The 20,755-nt window shown below is 40.2% G+C and overlaps 1 protein-coding gene and 1 long non-coding RNA gene across 2 annotated transcripts in view; one reads left to right on the top strand and one right to left on the bottom strand.

Moving 5' to 3' along the window:
* aig1 (androgen-induced 1 (H. sapiens)) overlaps nucleotides 1-20,755 on the top strand; it is a 31,801-nt gene that overhangs the window by 7,878 nt on the left and 3,168 nt on the right. Inside the window, exons 2-5 of the mRNA XM_085432539.1 lie at nucleotides 1,604-1,759; nucleotides 5,493-5,594; nucleotides 19,470-19,585; nucleotides 19,887-20,053. Of these exons, the coding sequence (XP_085288665.1) occupies nucleotides 1,604-1,759; nucleotides 5,493-5,594; nucleotides 19,470-19,585; nucleotides 19,887-20,053 (541 nt within the window). The remainder of the gene's footprint in view (nucleotides 1-1,603; nucleotides 1,760-5,492; nucleotides 5,595-19,469; nucleotides 19,586-19,886; nucleotides 20,054-20,755) is intronic.
* On the bottom strand, nucleotides 14,056-19,505 carry LOC146692453 (uncharacterized). The gene is made up of 2 exons (XR_014915194.1): nucleotides 19,441-19,505; nucleotides 14,056-15,211 (listed from the first exon to the last, which is right to left on the bottom strand). It is a non-coding gene; the product is annotated as an uncharacterized LOC146692453 (long non-coding RNA).

Below are 20,755 nucleotides of genomic sequence, written 5' to 3'. Positions count from 1 at the left end.
GACTTCATTAATCTTAATAATCTTCACTTTCACAGCAAATCGCTGATTCTTCATTTGCGCTCAGCCCGACTCTATCAGCTGCTTGTTGTGTTTGTGGTTTTCCAAACACGAGTAACGCCAACAGTGAAGTTCCAGAGTGCCCTCTGAAGTTGTACTATGAAGCAAAATGAATGGCTTTGCGAGCATTGTTGAGCTTTAAGGCAGAGTTTCGTGTGTGTTTTTAACTGTGTAAATCACCATGGCGACCTCTGCTGAACAAACTGGTTAGGCTTGTTCTGAGTTTCACTTTAAAATCGTTCAGTTTTTAAGTACATTACAGTACGTTACAGATTCTGTGCTTTACACTTACAAGCTGTTAAACTGTGCCACACTGACTAAATGAAGCGCAAACTGTGTGTCACGTTGGTAGGGGAATGTGCATGTGTTCATTTAGCGATGCAGAAAATGTATATAAGGTATAACTAATTTTAATCAGCTGCTAAGTTGCTTTTACGCTGCTGGAAATGCAGCTACTAGAACACAGAATGTCTGTTCAGTCAATAAAATTTATTTCACTTTTTGATCTGCCAACAAACTCAAGGGATTTCCACATTTTTGGCAGATAAATGCTGCCCACTGTGGTGACCCCTTTTAAAGGAACTTCATACAAAGTTTTTCAACACGGTGCCAGTTTCTTTGAACTAGCTAATACCAACAGCTGCTCTTTACTAAACCCAATCCTAACTGCTAAGAGAATATTTGTGGGCTTTTGTTGGTTGCTGGAAGCAAACTTAAGCCAGAACTACTAAAATGATAGAGATATAGCACTCAAATAACTCTTAATAGAAGTCTATGGGAGAAACTGTTACACTTAACATGGTAGCTGTCGTAGCCCTTTTAGCTGAAGAGCTAATCGGCAGCTGAACTGGTAAACAAGCATTATGTGTTTATACGCCTCTCTGCATTTAATCATTCGTTATTATTCATCTCTGGCTCTCTTCCACAGCGTGTCTTTATCCTGTCTTCTTCCCCTCATCCACAATCAGTTGTGGCAGATGGCCAACCTTTCCTGAGCCTGGTTCTGGTGGAGGTTTCTTCCTGTTAAAAGGGAGTTTTTCTTTCCCACTGTTACCAAGTGCTTGCTCATAGGGGGTGATCTGATCTGTTGGAGTGTTCTCTGTATTATTGCAGGGTCTTTACCTTATAATGGAAAGTGCCTTGAAGCAACTGTTGTTGTGATTTGTATAAATAAAGTTGAATTAATTTGAAACATAAATGATAAGGACAAAAACACTGGCCCGCCCGCAGATTACCCCTACAGGCATAGAAACCAATGCCAAGAAGCTCCCAGCATACAGCGTTTGTACTGATGTTAATGCCAGAGGAGGTTTGAAACTCTGTAGTTATAGCAGATAACGATTGTGTTGTTGCTCTGGTTCATGACAGTTTCAGGTGAGTGGTTTGTAACTATGTGCCTGGGCACAGCCTGTTTTTTTTCTTTCAACCACTTTTATTGAATTTGACCGTCTAAGCTCTTTTTCTCCTCCTCTCTTCATCTCTTTGTTGTGAGAAAGTGTTTGTGCTGCCAAAGAGCTCGCTGAACTCCCCCTGTTCCTCTCTGCAGGTGATCCAGGCGGTGTTTTTCGGATTGTGTGTCCTGATCGATGTGTCCAGTCTGCTGACTAAGGGAGGCGACAGCAGGGAGCAGGAGCGGCAGCTGAGAAAGCTGATTGGCCTGCGAGACTGGATGATGGCCGTCCTGGCCTTCCCTGTCGGAGCGGTGAGAGGATTAATGCACATAGGCAAGCACGTACACAGGCAAACACACAATAGCCCGGGAATGGATGGGCTTGCCTTGCAGGAACTGAAGGCCGGAGTAATCCATTTTTAGTATAATCAACTCTCCGCCATGCTCCCCTTTTCTTAACGCCTCTCTTGCCCTTATTTTTCTTCCACTCCTGAGGGTGGTGGCAGTGTCCTACCAACCTGTAATCATGGAAATTGTTAATGTCAACCGCATAAAAATTGTCTGACATTTTCAGTCTCACCTCATGGGGTGATTAATGTCTGGGAATGATGCTTTAAATTGAGCTTTTTTTCTGATTTGGCGCATGGTTGGGTTAGCCCGAGAGCCTTTGACCTTGATGGTTCACATAACAACAACAATAAACTATTTAAAAACATCAGAACTATAAAATCTCATTACACCAGGTATCTGCAAACGATCACACTGCAAAGCACAAAGGTCTACAGTTTACAATGTGATATCTAAACACTGTCTGGTGCCAACAATTATTGTTTTTAACTTTTTTTATTTAATTTGTTTATTTGTAACAGGGACAATGTTCATTATTAAACATTGCTGTAAATGCCGTAGGCTAATTTTTCATCCATAATCCCTGGCTAGACCTTAAAAGCAACCTAAAAACAAAACAAAATATATAATATCGACATTCTAAAAAGAAATAAAAGGTAAAAAGAGAAAAAAAAAGGCAAACGAGAATAAGCCATACTAAAAGGAAACAACTAGGAAATAGGAGAATAAAACCAATTTCCCCCTGAGTGATTTCTTAGTATTTTTAATATTTGTTTTTCATGTTTCAAATCATTAAAAAAATAAATACAAAATGCATTTTTTAAATGATGATTTTATTTATTAAGGGAAAAAAGCTGTGCAAACACACCTGATCCTGTGTAGAAAAAGTAATTACACCTGGGATAAAACTAACGCCGTATTTCACAGAAAAAATATCGTACTGATAGTCGGTGATTATAGTGTTGTGGTCTGAGGCTGCTTTGCTACCAGAAAAATCCTGAAGGAGAATGTCCAGCCATCAGTTCATGCCTGAGGCTCGAGCTCAGTTGGGTTGTGCAGCACAACAATGACCTGAAAAAACACCAGCACGTCCACTTGTGAATGGTTCGATAAAAGAAGGTTTTGGAGTGGCCTAGTTAAAGTATTAATTTAAGTTATCTTAAATGGCATGATTGAAAACTCCCCAATGTGGCTGAATTAAAAGAATTCTGCAAAGAACAGGGGGCTGATATCAGTCCACAGCAATGCGAAAGACTCATTTTCAGTTATCACAAATGCTTGATTGCGGTTCTTGCTACCAAAGCTGGCACGATCACTTATTAGGTTTAGATGGGAATTATTTTTTCACTCAGAGTCAGGCAGGTTTAGATGGCTTTTTTCTATTAATAAATAAAATCATCTCTTAAAAAGCTAATTTTTGCTCTGCCGCAACTATGGATGGTCAGCGTGTTAGTAGGGAAACATGAGATGAAAAGGGTCCCGGCTGGTTAGCAGCAACTTAAAAGTAAAAGTGAAAGAAGATCAACAGCTGCGATTGCTCACTCAGTTAGATGGAAAAAAAATGCTGAAAAGAGTCACCAGATATACTTTGGCTACATTCACATACCTGGGTGAACTCCTTTTGTGAGAGTTTGTGTAAAGAGAAAGAACATAGATTAACTGGATGTGAAAATTTACTGAGGTTAAAAAAATGGGTGTAATGGTATGATGTGCTTCATCTTTTTCAATCCTGCTGTGAATGAACAGAACAGAGAAAGCACTGACGAATCATCCAGACAGCCAGACTTTGACCTCTGTCTAATCCATTTTTTTTGCAAGGCTGGCAGTCTTTTGCTTAACACACACACTTTTATTCAAGATTTTACTAGGCAACGTGCCCCACAGCTGGCATACTGGAGAATTTGTGTGGCTACCTGACTATTACTGTGTCCTGGCTGTTAGATCACTGGCACAAGATCATAAATATTCATGCTATAGACTACCAGACACTAGTGTCAAACACAGTTGATCTCTAAACCTAAATAACCCAATAGTTCCTGGCTCTATTGGCACACACACACACACACACACACACACACACACACACACACACAATTGGCCTCACAGTTTAGGTTACATACAGCACAACAGGTGCAGCTACTACATTACCACAGGTAATGTCTCAAACTTTGCCCGTCTGGTAAAGGAAGTGTGTGCATTCCTGCATATGTTGCTATAGCTCTATTTGTGCATTGCATATATGCGTGAGTGTGGAGTGTGCATATATTGCAGGCATTTGCACGCGGTATGGTGTGGTGGAAAATTGTGGGTGCCCCACAGGGGACAAAGTGCACGCATTGTTTCCCGCCACCACTGGCCTGTTGAAACAGAGAACATGCCAGTCACGGTATAAAAAGAGGTTGGTTGGTTCAGATGCCTCGAACTGGAACGCAGATGCCTGTCAGGTAATTCCACCCTCGTCTTACAGAACCTGGACTGGCCTTGATCCAAACCGTGAAGATACATTAGACTGGAAGCTGGTCAGCTTATGGTGGGTTCAGGTCATGTGGGAAATCTGATTGCTGCAATAGCTGCATGTATCATTGGGAAGTTTTTGGTTTACAGAAGGCATGCAGAAGGTATCACAGATGACCCTCATGTGTCTCCCTCCAATGTCCTTCTTTACCCAATGGATAAATGAGGACAGTGTATATGTATCTCTAACAGTAGGTAAAAAGTAGAGTGTAGCCTAATGCATGTGCCAGGGGCCAGGTTTTCACTGCCTAAGAACTAAAAGATGTAAGTAGTCAACATGCATGCACATGTTAAATTATTACATCCACATGTTAAATTAAAAATTAGATAAACAACATACATATCTTAAGCATATTGTATTTTAACAGACTGTATCCAAAAGATGGATGCTGTCACCTATTGGTTCCCAGACTCAGTTCCAGACTCCCAGACTGCTGCCATTTTAGTTTTTGAAGCCAGAAAAGATCAAATTGGGTTGAGAGGGTTACAAGCTGAATCATAAACTGTTCAGGTGCAGTACACATATCTGCTAGTTAGTGCTAGCAAGTACTAAATTTTCACTCACCAAAAATACAGCACACAATCCTTCGATAGTCTGTACCTCACAACAAGCAATAATATTTGTTAAAATAATTTAATTTAAAAAAAAAACAACTGAAAAACTGTTATTTGAACCAAGAGGTTCATGGTCATTGACTTGCTGTTGCCTCAAGTGGCCATTAGAGGAACTGCATTTGCACATTGATTTCATTTGTTAGTGCTGGAGTTTGCCTCCTGAACGATTCTGTATTGTCTGTTTTTATTAAATTATACTGAGATTTCACTTTCTGCTGACTTTTTTACTCGTGTAGCATGTCACAAACATTGAATTGGCTGTCTCTGTAACGCTTAACTGCATTTTCCAAGGTAAATAGTCCCAGTGGGGTACCGTCAACATATTAAATAACCACTGATAGAGTGTAATGAAATGTAAGTGGTGGATATGAGGAATGTTTCTCATCACTGACCTGACAACAGAGCAGACGTTGTGTAGGCAGGACTAGTTCAGAAACGTTGTGCTGCATGCTAAAAGTCACTGTTTTTGTCCACTTATCTGGCACTGATGTCTTTTCCATAAAGTGTGTTGCACTTTAGTTGCTAACTTTTTGGGGTTTTTTCTGTGTGGGTGTCTCTCTCTCTCCAGTTTGTGGTGTTTACTTTCTGGAGCCTCTACCTGTATGACAGAGAACTGGTCTACCCCAAATTACTGGACAACTTCATTCCTCAGTGGCTCAACCACGGCATGGTGAGTTGGATTTTCTCTACAGATGTTGTGGTTCAACTGATCATACGACTTACTGAGATTACAACACATAAGGCAGAGCTGTAGAGGTAGATGGTGAAGGAAAGTGATGAGATGCAGTAAATGTATTTAAATTCATTGGATTAATATAAAGCAATCATCAAGGTCTGAAAGAAATGGAAAGAAGGAAATTTTCCTCTTCTTCTCAACTTTAGATAAATAATAATGAACACTGAATGATTAAAGAAACAAAGAATTGCTCAAATTAATAATTAAAAAAAGTCACTGAAGGCAGCTTTTAAATTCTGCTGCTATCTGCTGATATAAGTTAGTTTCACCAGTGTAATACAAGAAGCCATTCCTTTCATCCACACATGAATTAAAGGTAACGTATTTCCATATTTTTCCATGATAAGAATCATTCTCCTGGCCTGGAGTAGTCCAAATTAGAGTTGAGTGCTTCAAATTAACTGTAAAATTATTTGGACACATACCCATAGAAACACATTTTTTTTTCTTCGTAGCTTCTTCTGTATGAAGGGTATTTACTCAGTCTTGAGCACATCAACATGCAGTTAGCCAGAGCAGATTTTCCTCACAAACTTTTTCAACATGAGTCTGGGATGTTGGGACCAATTATTCAGCTTTTCTGGGATTCAACCATTTGTATTGTAACGGCTTTATCTAACCTCATAATACATCAAAGAAGAACGCGAGGAACATGTAAGTTTAATCTTTCCTTTTTAGGCTTTCAGGTGTAGGATTTTCAGATGATAGTGGGAGTTTAGAGTTGGATGAAATAAAAGACCTCAAAATGTGCATTTTAGGAATGTGATTTATTTTGACACGGCGCACCGAGTGAAAGATAATTACCATTCAAAAAAAGGTTTCCTGTCTTCTTTACACTTTTGTCAGCACATATTTTGAAACCACCATCTGCCCGCCCTGCTCTGAAATAGGTGTTTTCCCTTGTGAGGGAGAAGTGAGAAATGAGAAGGGTATCCCCAATATGCTGATAGGCTTTATATAACTTTAATGGAAGGTTTGGTACTGATGCATACTCAGTATTCACCCAAGCTGGTGATACATCTGTTGAGCAGAAAAGATTGTGGAACATATCTGAGCAGACCAGTAAAACCATTTCATGTTTGGGAACTAGAGTCCTCCCCTTTTCTAGAGCTGAAATAATAGCCTAAAGCTTAGCCATTAGCATCCTGGAGCCAGAATTAACCATGAGCATCAGCGAGTGGTAGAAGCCTGATCAGCAAGCTGTGTGTATAAACTGTATGGATGCACTGTGTAGACTAACCGCAAACTGCACATCAAAGTTATAACTTCATGAAGGGGTCCAGTTGAGTTATTAGAAGTAGCTGATGCAGCTGGTGAACCACGTCGCTAATAATCCAAACGTTTTAAATGAGTGAGTTGGTGCAACATCTGACCAATCTCTAAAGACCAAAACCGTTAAACATGTTTATTTCTGCAGTTACATTAGCTTTTTTAACATGAGTGTCTGTGGGGATTGACATACATTTTTGAGCCAGCCTCTAGTGGTCATTAGAGGAACTGCAGCTTTTGGGACTTAATTTGAACCATTAAGATTTCTTTCAGTCTATGTCAGGGGTGCCCAATCTCGGTCCTCGAGAGCTACCGTCCTGCAGCTTTTAGATGCATCCTTGTTCCCACACACCCGAATCAAATGAATGGCTTGTTATCAGGCCTTTGCCAAACACGATGGCATGCTGAAGAGGTAATCAAACCATGTGATTCAGCTGTGTTGGAGTAGGGATGCATCTAAAAGCTGCAGGATAGTAGCTCTCGAGGACCGGGATTGGGCAGCCCTGGGGCCCGTTCTTCGTACCTCGCTAAGTAGGTTAGCCGGATGAGATTGTTGACGATTTCGCGTGATCCTGGATCGTTCGGTTCCCCGAAGCTCATCCGGGACTTGCTGTCATAGCAACAGAGCCGTAAGCGTAAACCTGCTCGGGAGCAGGTTTACTTTATGTAAACAGGATTAGATCGCGGCCACGCAGGTATGTCCGCGTCATTTATACGAAAGCAACAGCGATATTTTTCCACTGTTTCACCATAAATAAATAACATCAATGTAACTAAAGATAATGCAGCACTTGATCCTTTTATTGATTTCACACAGATACATACAGGTCATTTCCTAAAAAAGGGAAATGTACTATTAACATTCTATTACATGTATGTGATTATTACAGATGTAATTCATATTTCAGAGTAGCAATTGTAAATTACTTCGTGTAATCAAGATGAGAGACCACGGCTATAAAAGCGAAGGTGGATTTGGGAAGCCTGTCGCAGCCATGTCCTGTCCGTTTACGCGACCAACCCATTGCGGAAGGTGCAAGATTGATAAGGAGAGTCCTCAGAATTCAGCGTATATTGCGGGACAGACAGGATCCTTTAGCTCAGCGCGACAGTGTGCTCATAGAGAGATATCGATATTCCCGTGAGGGTATTATTTACTTAACCAACTTGTTGACGAGGGGGTGCAGGACCACCACCTGTCTTTTTTTTTGCTCTGCCCTTTTCTTGGTTGCTGTTATGAACAAACAAACAGATTATTTCAGGGTCTCTTTCCAAGAGACGACAAGCAATATAAGTGATAAATATTACCATTCTGTAGAATATTCTTATATTTCACTTTTACCTGTTCCCATGTTCTAGTGGGTCCTGTTGTGGCTCTAATGTGAAAGGGGATATAATATAACATATTATAATATAATATAATGTAATATAATATTGGATAATATGGTGTGATATGATAAATCTACCCTACCGCCTACTGGTGTTGGCCAGAGGGGCCGATGGCGCAATATGGCAGCCTGGCTTCTGTCAGTCTGCCCCAGGGCAGCTGTGGCTACAACCGTAGCTGCCTCCACCAGTGTGTGAATGTGAGAGTGAATGAATAGTGGCATTGTAAAGCGCTTTGGGTGCCTTGAAAAGTGCTATATCAATCCACTCCATTATTATTGTTATTATTGAATTACTTACGAGTTTGATTTGTCAGCAACTTTCTGCCAGCCCTCTCTCCTTGCTTTTGCAGCCTTTGCAGTGTTCTCTTGCGTTTTAATTAAACTCTGAAACTCCTGAAATCCCTCACTCAAGAGTTCTTGCTCTGCTGCCGGAAAATACCGAGCACGCCCCTTCGACATTTTCGCCGACCAATCAGCGGGTTGCCGATCAATGTTTCTACTATCGATGCGTAGCCCCTTTTACGACACCCAGTGATGTCAAATTCCTGCGTCCAGCTGTAGTAATCGTCAACAGCAGGTGTGTTCGGGGAACCGGATTAGCGAGCTCACGGTTAGCGCGATGATTTGATCTTGGATGTGTCATTTGATCTTGGATGTAGTAAGCGACGTACGAAGAACGGGCCCCAGGTCTATGTTGTTCATAGGGGTCACTGAAGCCTATGGCAGCTCTCATAGAGTGAAAGGTGGGGTGTACACGTGGTTTGGTGGTCACAGGGCTAACACAGAGAGACAGCTACATGCTTACATCCACACATGTGGCTGATTTACATTCACAAATTAACCTAACAAGCTTGTCTTGGGACTGTGGAAGCCTGAGAACCCACACAGACTTCAGGAAAGTGTGAAAACTCCACACCGACAGGCTGTGTCTCTGTCTAGTATTGTGCACTTTTACAAAAAGACATTACAAGTTCTAGACTCATCTGATTTGAAGCTGAGAGGGAGAATTTGTCCCCAAGTTAAGAAAATAAAATGGTTAAAAATGTGATCCCATTTGTCTCAAGTCAGGGCTAAAGAACTTTTAACTAAATTGAGGACCTTGTATTTTTATTTTTTATTTTTTATTCCTATTTATTCTATTTATCCCCTTTGTATATTTTATTTATATTTGTCTCTGTATTTATATATGTGTGTGTATGTGTGTGTGTGTGTGTATATATATATATATATATAACAGTTCTGTAACTGTAACTTCGGTCGTTGCTGTGCTTTTTTTGGAAGTCGAATTTCCCAGAGGAACCCACCCGAGGGATTAATAAAGTTCTATCTTATCTTATCTTATCTTACCTCTGTGTAGAATAATAGATGTTCAAAGACGTAAAATGTAAAGCAGAGACAGGCAATGTCTAAAAGTTTTTATATTTTTTGCACAGTATCAGGCACTTTGGGTGAGCACATCAAGTGCAGGACTCATACATCTTTCCCCTGGCATGCATTTGCCTCAGGACTGTCATGGGAACCTGGAGGATGTTTGAGAAACCCTCTCCTCAGCCTGCTGTGGAAGAAGTGGCACTAAACAGTTGTATTGATTGATGAATCGCCATATTAGGTTTCTGTATGGCAGGACATGTAAAGCTGGTCCTCCTTGGGTTATTAGTCATGTCAGTGGATCATAACTCCATAAACCTTAATAAATCTTATCAGTGGAGAACACTGGTGCTGGTGAACCTCTAAATTTGAATAGAGCGAGCGGCGGGTCGCTTTGATTTGTCATCTAGAGGAAGCAGGTTTAATCTCATGTTTAGACAACGACCAGCACACCACACCTCCTGGCTGATAGTGCTGTCAGCTGTGTGTGTTGTGAGTGATAATCGGAAAATTTTCCAGAACTCTGTCTGTGATATGCAAAACCTCATGAAACTTCCTGCAGCCAGAAAGTGATCCACAGAGGCGTGTGAGGTGATCGTTCCCGTTAACGCTTGCTGAAATGAAAAAGACAAAGATGGTGTGTGTGTGTGTGTAGTTTGATGTATCATACTCCAGGAGTTGATGTAATAGAATTGTTGCTATGGTGCCATCGCCAAAGACCAAAACAACCAGAGCACTACCAAAGCCTTCGTGCATGCGTGTCCCTTAGACACAGAAAACGTGAGGAGTCTTTTGTATGTGTGTGTGTGTGTGTGTGTGTGTGTGTGTGTGTGTGTGTGTGTGGTTGTAAATATTTTGCGGTATTCCATGGTATCACTGTTGTTTGTTTATCTGGGCTACCACGGCAACCATATGGCCGTTCCCATTGGAGGAGGGAAGGGTTGAGTGATGTTGACCGAGGGAGAAAGAGGAGACATGATATTGTAATAATGTGTCTGACTCTCACAGCTAGAAGCTAATTGGAAGTTAACAAAAAGAAGATTGCCTGCAGGCTCGTAACTGAACTGTCGTGATTTATCCGCTGTTTGCTAATGCTCATTATGCAATGAGTTTATACACACAGATTGCAGATTGCTTTCTTTTGTCATTTGCAGGCTTGGGTTTGGGATTAAAGTTAAGTATGTTTCCCCTCAGTTGACTGCACAAGGGGGATGGGTGGGGTACAGAAATGAGTAAGAGACTTATTTTGCCCTGTTGTTTGATTCAGATTAACCGTGCTTGGGATGCTTTTGCTAAACTTGCAGTAATAGAATAACTAATGTTCTCTGCTATTTTAGCAGTGCTGTGCAAAGTGGGGTGGATAATTGGTGGCAGTATCAGGGACAGGTTTATCAGCCAGGAGACCACGGTTCATTTCCTGTTTCGAATGTGGTGCTCTTTGTTTCTTTAACTCGTAGATTCATTTTCTTTTCATCTTAGTTTTACTTGGTTCTCATCCCGTGACGGGGCCCTGAGACTGTGGTACGCCACCCTTTTGGACTTTGGTGTTTTGCAGCTTGTCCTCCTTTTTACTGTTGCTTTCACTCGTTAATTTAGTTAAGGCGCAGTTTTTGCAACTTAAATTTTATTTTAATGTCAATCTTGACCCATTTATAAGTGCAGCTCAAACTCTCATTTTTCCATTTTTAAGATGCAAGAAAATAAAAGCAACTGCATGAGAGGAAATCAAAAAAAAGAAAAAAAAAAAGCCCTCTTGCTTTTAAAAAAAGATTTATCAGCTGACTGATATTATCGCCTGATATTAGCTGTTTGTTGATCTGTCTGTTGATTTCTGTATTTTACACCCTTTGGCCATGCTTAGAGTGTTGACATTGCAACGTTGTATGAAAGTAAAAAAATATCACCCGATATATCAGAATCACTGAATATTAGCATCAGTATCAGTCTTAAGTATGCTACATTAGGTGGGCTCTAATAAATCAGTCCTTTTACTAAAGGGATGTTCATGTATTTTATGTAAAACCAGCATCTTAGATACATTTTTTAAGCCCTGGATGTGGACTGGCTTGGTTCTGCATTATGTGTAAGAGGAGGTAAGAATTAACTTCATATACCAGAGAAGCTGATGAACCATTAACTGCAAGAAAATTAATTTGTTTTATTGTTAATATTCAGTTTAATAAAAGAAAAATTCCTTCTTACTCACCATTTAAAAGAGAGGTTTGTTTCTTTATAATGTTGATAAAGTGAGAGGTATTATTAAAATTGCCTTTTTTTTCTCAAGACATTTCAGACATTTCTTTACACTGAAAGTAACAATTCAGAGGTCTTTTTTATAGGTTTTACAGCCTGCTTGACTGTGTCTAGTGTTTTTATTATTGTCTTACTGTGCATTTCTTAACAACAGAAGACAAAGTGAAACAAGCAAAACAACTTTGGAAACTAAATGAAAATAAAATAAGATAAAGATAATTAAGAACTCTTAAAAGATATAAAACTCTAATAAGAAGCGCACACTGTGAGACATGGTAGTCAAGAGTGAAGAGAGAAAGGCTTCCAAAGAGCATGGCTGTAAATGACAGCGGCACACAGCAGAGGCTCGCACACCGAAGCTGAAAGAAATTCAGGAAATGTGGAGAATATAAGTACAAGGATGGGATCCTGTTCCATCATTGTGCTTAGTGTTGGTGTCTAGGAAAACTACACAAATAACAACAAAAACACTGACCATCATTTATTTATATTTATATCCTTGTATACTTAAAACAGAATTGTCCCAGCCCCACAGAGGGTCAGGCTTCTCCATGGTGGCCAAAGCAGTGTGTTCATAAGTGTAGCAAAACCAGCAGATTGATAGTGTGTGTGTTTTCTTTTTCTGTTAATCTTGCAGTTTATAAAGGCAAACACACACACACACACACCACAAGGTTTCTCCTAGCAACAGGGGATTATAGCCTCACACTGGGTCTGACACCATTGACTTATGGCACGTACACACGCACGCACACACACACACACGCACGCACGCGCACACACACACACACACACACACACACACACACACACACACACACACACACACACACACAGTCATTGTTTTGTTATTAAAGCTCTTCTGGTTCTGGCTGTGGAGTTTCAGTACACACACACACAAACACACACATGCACAGAAGCCTCATTCAGCATCCACACTTAACCTTCATCTCTTGTCTGCTCAGCCTGCATCGTTATCACTCCGTGTGTGCTCGTCAGACTCATTCGCTGTGCCAATGTGAAAACCTATTTTTACCTTTTACATATCATGTGGAGCTGCAGTGATGTCAAATGAGAGGAAATTATCAGAAATTGCTTCTCCACAGTGAGAAGGTGAGCTGCTGCTGTTTTATTATCCAAGACTGACTAATTTCGGAGGCAAGAATTGTGGGTTGATTAAAACAAGCAAACTGAAAGCATCGTTTTTGATTTGGGGAAATTGAAAATGCTACTTAGGCTGCAGGTTTTTGCCAATTTTACTATTACAGTTATTTAAGGTGCAGTACTGTGCAAATGTCTTGAGATACTGTAATTTTTTAGGGCTTTCACTTCTTTTGTCTTACTTACCTTTAGTTGATGCAATAAAGCAAAGAGTTAAGTTTATCAAAACATTTTGGGCATTTGGCTTCATTAAAGATCAGTACTCTGGAGTAGGCTTCAGAAGTAGAAGATAGCTAAAAGAAACTTTAATATTGGTGTTAAATATGCAACTTATTCCAAGAAAAACATCATGCTAAATACTGGCAGTGTTGCCGCAGGATCATTCAAGTTCACACACGTTTTCAGTGAGTGATAGAAAGTGTAACTGGATTGTCTCTCTGTGACATGATAAGCTCCTTTAGTTGGAAAGCTGAGAAAAATGTCAACAGGAGACTTATCTTTTGATTTTCAGAGTTCAGCTTGAGTTCAGTTAAAAACCTTTATCAGTGCAGGGTTAAAAGACTAAGCAATGAGCTCTGCATCAGCTGCTTCCCTCTGACTGCTTAAACTCTAAAGCTGTAACTATAGGGAGGGAAATATTTCCCCCCAAACCCACTGAAGTTTATTTTGAATTCTCTTCAGGTTACAAAAGTTTGCAAAGATATGAAAAGTGTCAGTTTAACTTAATAAAAGAGTCAATTTGATGTTATTGTGGAGAGTTAAGAAGTTGTGTTGGTCTAGAATGGCACTCACTCAATATTTTATACACCAATCATATATTTCTCATACATTTAAATAAACACATGGGAAAATTAAACTGATTAAAGTGGACACGGCTAGTAAAACGAGCTGTAACCAGTTAATACTTTCATCATCAGTTACTCTGAAAGAATAATACCCACCACAGTATCCCTGGATACAATGAATGCAATCATGAATTTTATTTTTTCAAGGTTACCCAAACATATTCATTTCAGAATTCATCCGGCTCCTTCTGTCAGCAGTCACATCATCAATAAACCCTTAGTGGGTTTATCCTAAGATTTTTTTCTCTGTACTTTGCAGGCTCTTTAAGTGTTTTCTGGCAAAGTCTAATCTGACCTTGTTGTTTTGGGTGTAGCCAGTGGTTTGCACCTTGTTGTAAAACCTCTGTATTTCCATCCATGAAGGCATGTCTTGATTGTAGACTTGGAGAATGAAACCTCCAGTGAGGTAGGTGCACCATATTCTTGGATTGTTCAGCTGTTGGGAAGCGGGTTTTCCTTAACCATGGACAGAATTCTGCAATCATCCACATTTTCTAGGCATTTGCTGTTGCTTAGCTGACGTTCCTTCTTTGGATCTAATATTTCCAGTTCCTGTGAAATGCTTCCAAGTGCAAGTTTACCTCAAGATCTCTTGTCTGCTTAATTTGTCTTGGAATAACAAGGAAACAGGCCTCAACTGGTCATGATACTGGTTGTCAATCAATTGTTCAGTTACCTTTGAGCTTCTGAAAACAGAGGACTGCTCTGACTAAAAAAGGCTGTAATTTGTAATCAGTCAATGTAATACTTTTTTAAGCCTTTGAATTAAAACTGAAAGTCTGCACTTCAGTCACATCTTGATCGTTTAATTTAAAACCCACTGATGATTGCAGTGATGCAAAAATTACCAAAGTTGCCTACTTGTTATACTAACTACCACTTGAGTGTCATAATTTCAGCCGTAGCACCTTTCTCAAGAGCCAATCAATAGCATGGTTAGTGTTTCTCGAATAAAATGTTTTCTTTTGATTTTGGTGAATTTCGAACTTGCGAGTCAGATGGTTTCCTTTTAAATCCTTTCCCACAGTAAAGCTTTTTTTTCTGATGCGTCAGTTTCAGCGGTTCGTTGCCGCTGGAAGATGTTTGACCTCGCGAAGCTGCCCTCAGTCATGTGACCCCACCCGGCCCCCAGCTGTGTATTTCTGTGTGAGATGGTTTGTCCCATTTTTAGCCCCAGACCACAGGATCGCACCACTGCTGTTTGCCGGCGAGGGGGGATTTTCCACGGAGGCCGAAAGCTGGCTGCTGGAGTGTAACCGCAAACCTCCTGGGGGGAGATGGACATAGAGAGGGTGAGCGAGAGAACAACAAAGGAAGAGACACAGGAGCAAAAATAGAGAGCGAGAGGGACAGAGGGAATAAAGGGAGTATTATTTACGCGTCCTCTCAGCAGATACTAAACTTATACTTGACCGGGAGACTGGAATTCCTCTGAGGCGCACGGGGGAAAAATGCAGCGTCAGGACATTTGCTTGTGTGTCTGTGTGTACAGTACAATGAAGGAGGAGAAACCTAAAATTTAAGACCCTAGGAGACAGAGCTATATTGTTACTCAGTTTGTGCATTCTTGGCATCTCCACGCTGACCTTTCCGAGTGCTTCAAGGGAAGCCTGAAAAGGAGTCAAGGTCAGGCTTTGACACCGCGGTCAGTGTACAGATCAGTGCTGCGTTCACAAATAGACACTCAGAAATTTTTAATTTGCTGTGAAAACCACTTAGAATGTTTGAGAATTGCTAAACTGTAACTGAACGTCAAAACCTTCCGATTCCCTACAGACACAGAAACTAAAGCCATTTTAAGACATGCACAGCAGCCTTGAACTTTTCTGACCCTCTTTGAAGAAGGTGCATGTGTGATATTTGTGGATATATACAGTAGATAGATTGGGAATAATCTGTTGTTTTTGCCTGCTAATTCTCAAGCGCAAAGACTTTGTGATGTCCAACTGCACACATAAGAGAATGGTGCGGTCATTGTCCGGTGAATTCACAGCCAGTGAGTGGGCCTCATGCGTCCTGCTTAAATTCACTTTTAAACACGATATTTAGTAAATGAAAGAATCTGTCACATGGATTAAAATTTTAAATATTTTAATTTAATGGTAAGCTTGTGAAAACACGCAATGACATACTTAGGAGTTATTTTTCAATTTTCTTTTTATTATTTGCAAGCTTCCCTCGTTTCGCTCCACTTAATTTGCGACTTTGATTAGAAATGAATCCGGTTTCATTGTTCGTGCACCACATGTTAGCTAGCAAGAGACCTTGAAACTGCTTAATAGCACTGTGGCCAGACTGGACAATTTTCTCCAGTTTCATTCAGAAGCATTGACTGAGATAAACAAAGTCTACATGTTTGTATTGCACCGTAGTGTACATATATAATCATCGTGATCAGCTCATTAGTCCAAATGCACTTTGTGGTTCTTCAGAAGGCTGTAAGCTGCAGCGAGTATGGGTATGTCACTTGTTTGTAGCCTGTGTAGCTTTCAGGAACTTTAGAAATTATGCATATTGGCTGCATTATTATATAATCATTTGGTGTTATGCAAGCATCTGATTAAAGCCTGGCAAGCCACAAAAGTCATGCTACCGTTGATGATTGAAGGAAAGATTACCACTTACTGATTTCCTTGCTGTTTTTTTCTTTTTAGATTCATTCGTTTATTTGTAAGGTGGTTGTTTTGAAATGTATTTATGAACTGTAAAAAAAATCCAGCACCAGCCATCACTTAGCTCTGTCTGCTCTTCAGTCTGGCTGTAAAGCCACAAGATCAGCTAATCAGGCTGGGAAAAACGAAAGTGATGCTAATCAGTGTGGGCCACTCCACTTATTGATCTGATAAAGATTGTTTTCTGTAAATGATGCAGTGTTGTTACTTACTGGCATGTATGCTACATACACATCCTGTCTCTCAGACAATGAGAAGTTTAATACTGAACACTTAACACTGAAATTCTGCTGTAATCTGAAGGTCACTTATTGTTTTCCTGTGTCGAAATGTATATACTGATTTATTTGAGACATTTACAGCTCACAAGGTAGAGCAGAGGGCTAAACTACAAAAAACTCAGCCGATCATTCTGTCTTAGCTGAAGCAACTTAAGCAACTTAAAGAAGTCCAGACGCTTTTCTTTGCAAGCTCCTTTGACTACGATGACCTGGATGACTGAGAACCTTCACAGACATGTCTGAAACCCATCTGAGATAATGGCAGAAGTTATCAACTTCCTCTGTTAAACCAATCTTTCCGCTTCAGGTTCTCACATAAAAATGGCATTTCATATGATTGTTTCTGCACAAAATGATCCCACCTACAAAGCCAAAGATGTTGTCGAATGTTGATGATAAAACGGTGAACGTGGTGCGCATTAGCATTCGTACCTTCTGGCCCTTGCGGCATGTGAATATAAAGAGGAAACCATAAATGGCAGAAATTATTTACATTTTAAGGCTACTTATTTTTAACCATATGGATCCTTCATAATTTACTGCTTACCTGAACTTTATGCATGAGTAACTAAGGTGGCACTTGAAAGCGTTCAGTTTCTGTCACTGCAGCGACTTTTCTCACACACCAGCAGAGATCATCTCCTACAGTGAACCTGCTGAGATACGCTGAGTCACTCGCACAGGAGCCGCTAATCTGTTACTTTGTTGAGTGAAGCGTGGATACTGTTGCATAATTGTGTAGCTAATTGATTGAATTACAGTTTTGTTGTCTTTTGCGCCTCTGTTACAGCTGTTTCTTCAGTTTGTGGCTGGGTACTCCATTTTTAGCTGTTCACATTGATGCAGGCATTTATTGTTTATGAATTTCCTTATAAAGAATTCTTATAGGAGAAATGCACCAGCGTGTACATCCACTGTAGCCCACAGCATCGTACAAACAGCATCACTCCCAGCTGTCCGTCTGGGAACATCATCCCATTGTAACATAACAAATCCGACAAGCTCAACTGCTGGAGACTAAAAGGCTCAACTGTTTGACACTTCTCAGGTTAGGCACGCACACACACACACACAAACACACACACACACCGATCGACAGCTGTGCTCCTCTGAGAGCAAGTGAAGTAAGAGGTTTAAACTCTACTGAGACAATTATGCTTGATTTTTGGTTTGTAGGCATGTGTGTGAGTGCCCCCTGCTGGATAGTAGTGCACACTAGTGGACTTTAATAGTGGGATGAAATGATTGAATTAGTGATGTTTGGTGGATTATGAATAAGACAGATGTTACAAGCATGCAGGAAGTGTGTGTTTGTGCGTGTGCAAACAGCTGTGAGTGTGTCACATTAATGACAATTCTCATGTGTTTTTGTGAGAAATGGCTTCAGAGAAAATAGCACCACATGTCGTGACCTCCATTAAATGGCACTTTTGTGTTTAGATGGATAACTCTGGTGCCTGAACACACACACACACACACACACACACACACACACACACACACACACACACACACACACACACACACACACACACACACATTCTGTATTTAGAGATGAATGAATAATTAAAAACAGACCAAACCAGTGACAATTGGGGTTACATGTAATGTAAATAGAGTACAGGGATCTTATTTTATTTATTTTATTCCAGTTTTTCTGGACTTCTGGGACTGCAGAAATGAATCAATTAAAGAAAATTAAACGCTGGTGGATAGTGTGTTATTTCCTTGTTTGTTTTGCTGGTTGGATAAAGGAATACAGAGCAGAATAGAGTCATGGCTCTGTCTTCATAATCGAGATTTTTCCAATAATGGTGATGACAATAATAATAAAGTGTTAGCTGTTTATAGCTTGGCTGCTTTCATGTGCAGTACCACAAATGGCCATTAGGTGGTTGTTTCTAAATAAAGGAACTTAAGCTTCAATCAAAAAGCGTTTTAAAATCCTTTCGTTTTTTCTTATCCACGTCATTATGACTTCAACCTTATCAAGCTGGTAAAAAAATTAAATCACAGTACGAACAAAAAAAATATAATGAAGTCGTTTTCAATTAAATTAACTTGAAAATGAAACTTTTAGGATATCATCTCAGTCTTAAAAATCTTCAGTCTCTACTCCAGCCATGTTAATTATCATGCTAGTGTTTCCGTGGCCTTCAGCACCTCAAGGTTAAAACTAAGCCGTAACCTTCTTGTCCTGTAAGGATTGTAAGATTTGTGAACTTTTTTTCCCGATGTTTTGTGTAACTGTGACTTTTTGAAACTGGAAGCCTTTGGTTTAGTAATATAAAATAATCTTTGAAAAGGAAAGCACTTCTTTTTCAAAGATTTAACTAGCTTCAGCAGTCACTTTACCATCTTTCGATTTAAGTCTGCACTGAGCCTTGTCCATGATGTAGCTGCGATGAATATTGGGTACAATATGCCAAAAATGGCAATTAGTTCCCTAATTCCCATTTTTGCTTTTGTTGGTTTTGGGTAGTTCAAGAGAAACCTCTCAATGAATGCCAGAAAGATGTTTACTGTTTTGAAGCTATCCTTACCTTCATCGGTTCCCCTCTCTTTCGCTCAGCACACCACTGTCCTTCCCTTCATCATCATCGAGATGCGGACCACCCACCATCGGTATCCCAGCAGGTTGTGGGGTCTGGCGGCGGTGTGCTGCTTCGGTGTGGGATATATCCTCTGGTAATGAATGTTTACTCTTCTCAGCAGTCAATAAATGCCGCGTACACCACACGTCCTAAATAAGTAACAAGTGAAGTGCCTTGACATTTAGCAGTATGGGAGAATTAAAGGTGCAGTATGTAATCAAACAACAATTCCGTATGTTTAGCTTTGCGGTGAAATCTACTGGTTTTATTATGCCACAGAATACATTAATAGTCAGTGTAGCATCCAGTCTACCTCTAGTTCAACTTAAGCCAAAGGACTACAGTATAGTAACTGATGTGTAAAATAAAGCCCATCAATATCTCTGCTTGCTCAGGACATGTTGGGTGCACCAGGTGACGGGCGTGTGGGTGTACCCGGTGCTGGAGCGCATCGCACCCGTAGCTCGAGTCGCCTTCTTCAGTGCAATGATGGCAGTAATTGGTGTCTTCTATGTCCTCGGAGAAATCCTCAACAGCTACATCTGGGAGAAACCACACACAGGTATACACACGCACACACACACACACACACTGGGCATTTATATCTTGTGGGGACATCTGATTGACATAATGCTTTCCATAGCCACTTACCCTAACCCTAAGCATCAAAAATGAATGCCTAATGCTGACCCTAAACCTACCATAACCATAACCCAATTGTAACCCTGACACTAAAACCACATTTTGAGTCTCAAAAATCCCTTCAGCTGTCACACATCGAGGGCTAAATTCGTAAAACATCCTTTTGAAGTAATAAGAAATAATAAGAAATTATTTTGTTATTTTCAAGTTGAATAAAATGTGATTCAGAACCAATCGAACGTTGTAAAATAACGGTCACTAGATACAAGCTTCTCAGAGACGACAGAGTCAAAATCAGGCTCCAAGCAGAGATCTGAAAACACACAAGGACAGACGCTTAAGAGCGGAAACCTTTTTATTGTTGCCGTAAGACAGAACCTGCGACTCTGTAGCTGCACGCTGCTCTTTAGCAATAAAACAAGTGTCATTTTCACTCATCATTGCTGTAAGTGATTCTTTCCATTCTCTACAGTGCATCTGTAAGGATTCATCGCACTTCACTTGGTCCACATTTGACTGTGTTACAGCCCTAATCCAAAATGAGTTAAATTCATTTTTTACCTCAAAGTTCTACACACAGTACCCCATAATGACAAAATGTAAAGAGTTACCTTGAAATTCT

This window comes from Copadichromis virginalis, linkage group LG15, assembly GCF_057382275.1.
Source record: "Copadichromis virginalis isolate Kocher_CV1m ecotype Utaka linkage group LG15, C_Virginalis_male_GT1.1, whole genome shotgun sequence".
NCBI classification, from domain to species: domain Eukaryota; kingdom Metazoa; phylum Chordata; class Actinopteri; order Cichliformes; family Cichlidae; genus Copadichromis; species Copadichromis virginalis.
Note: the sequence above shows the minus strand (reverse complement) of the source record. Positions and strands in the feature narration are given on the sequence as shown.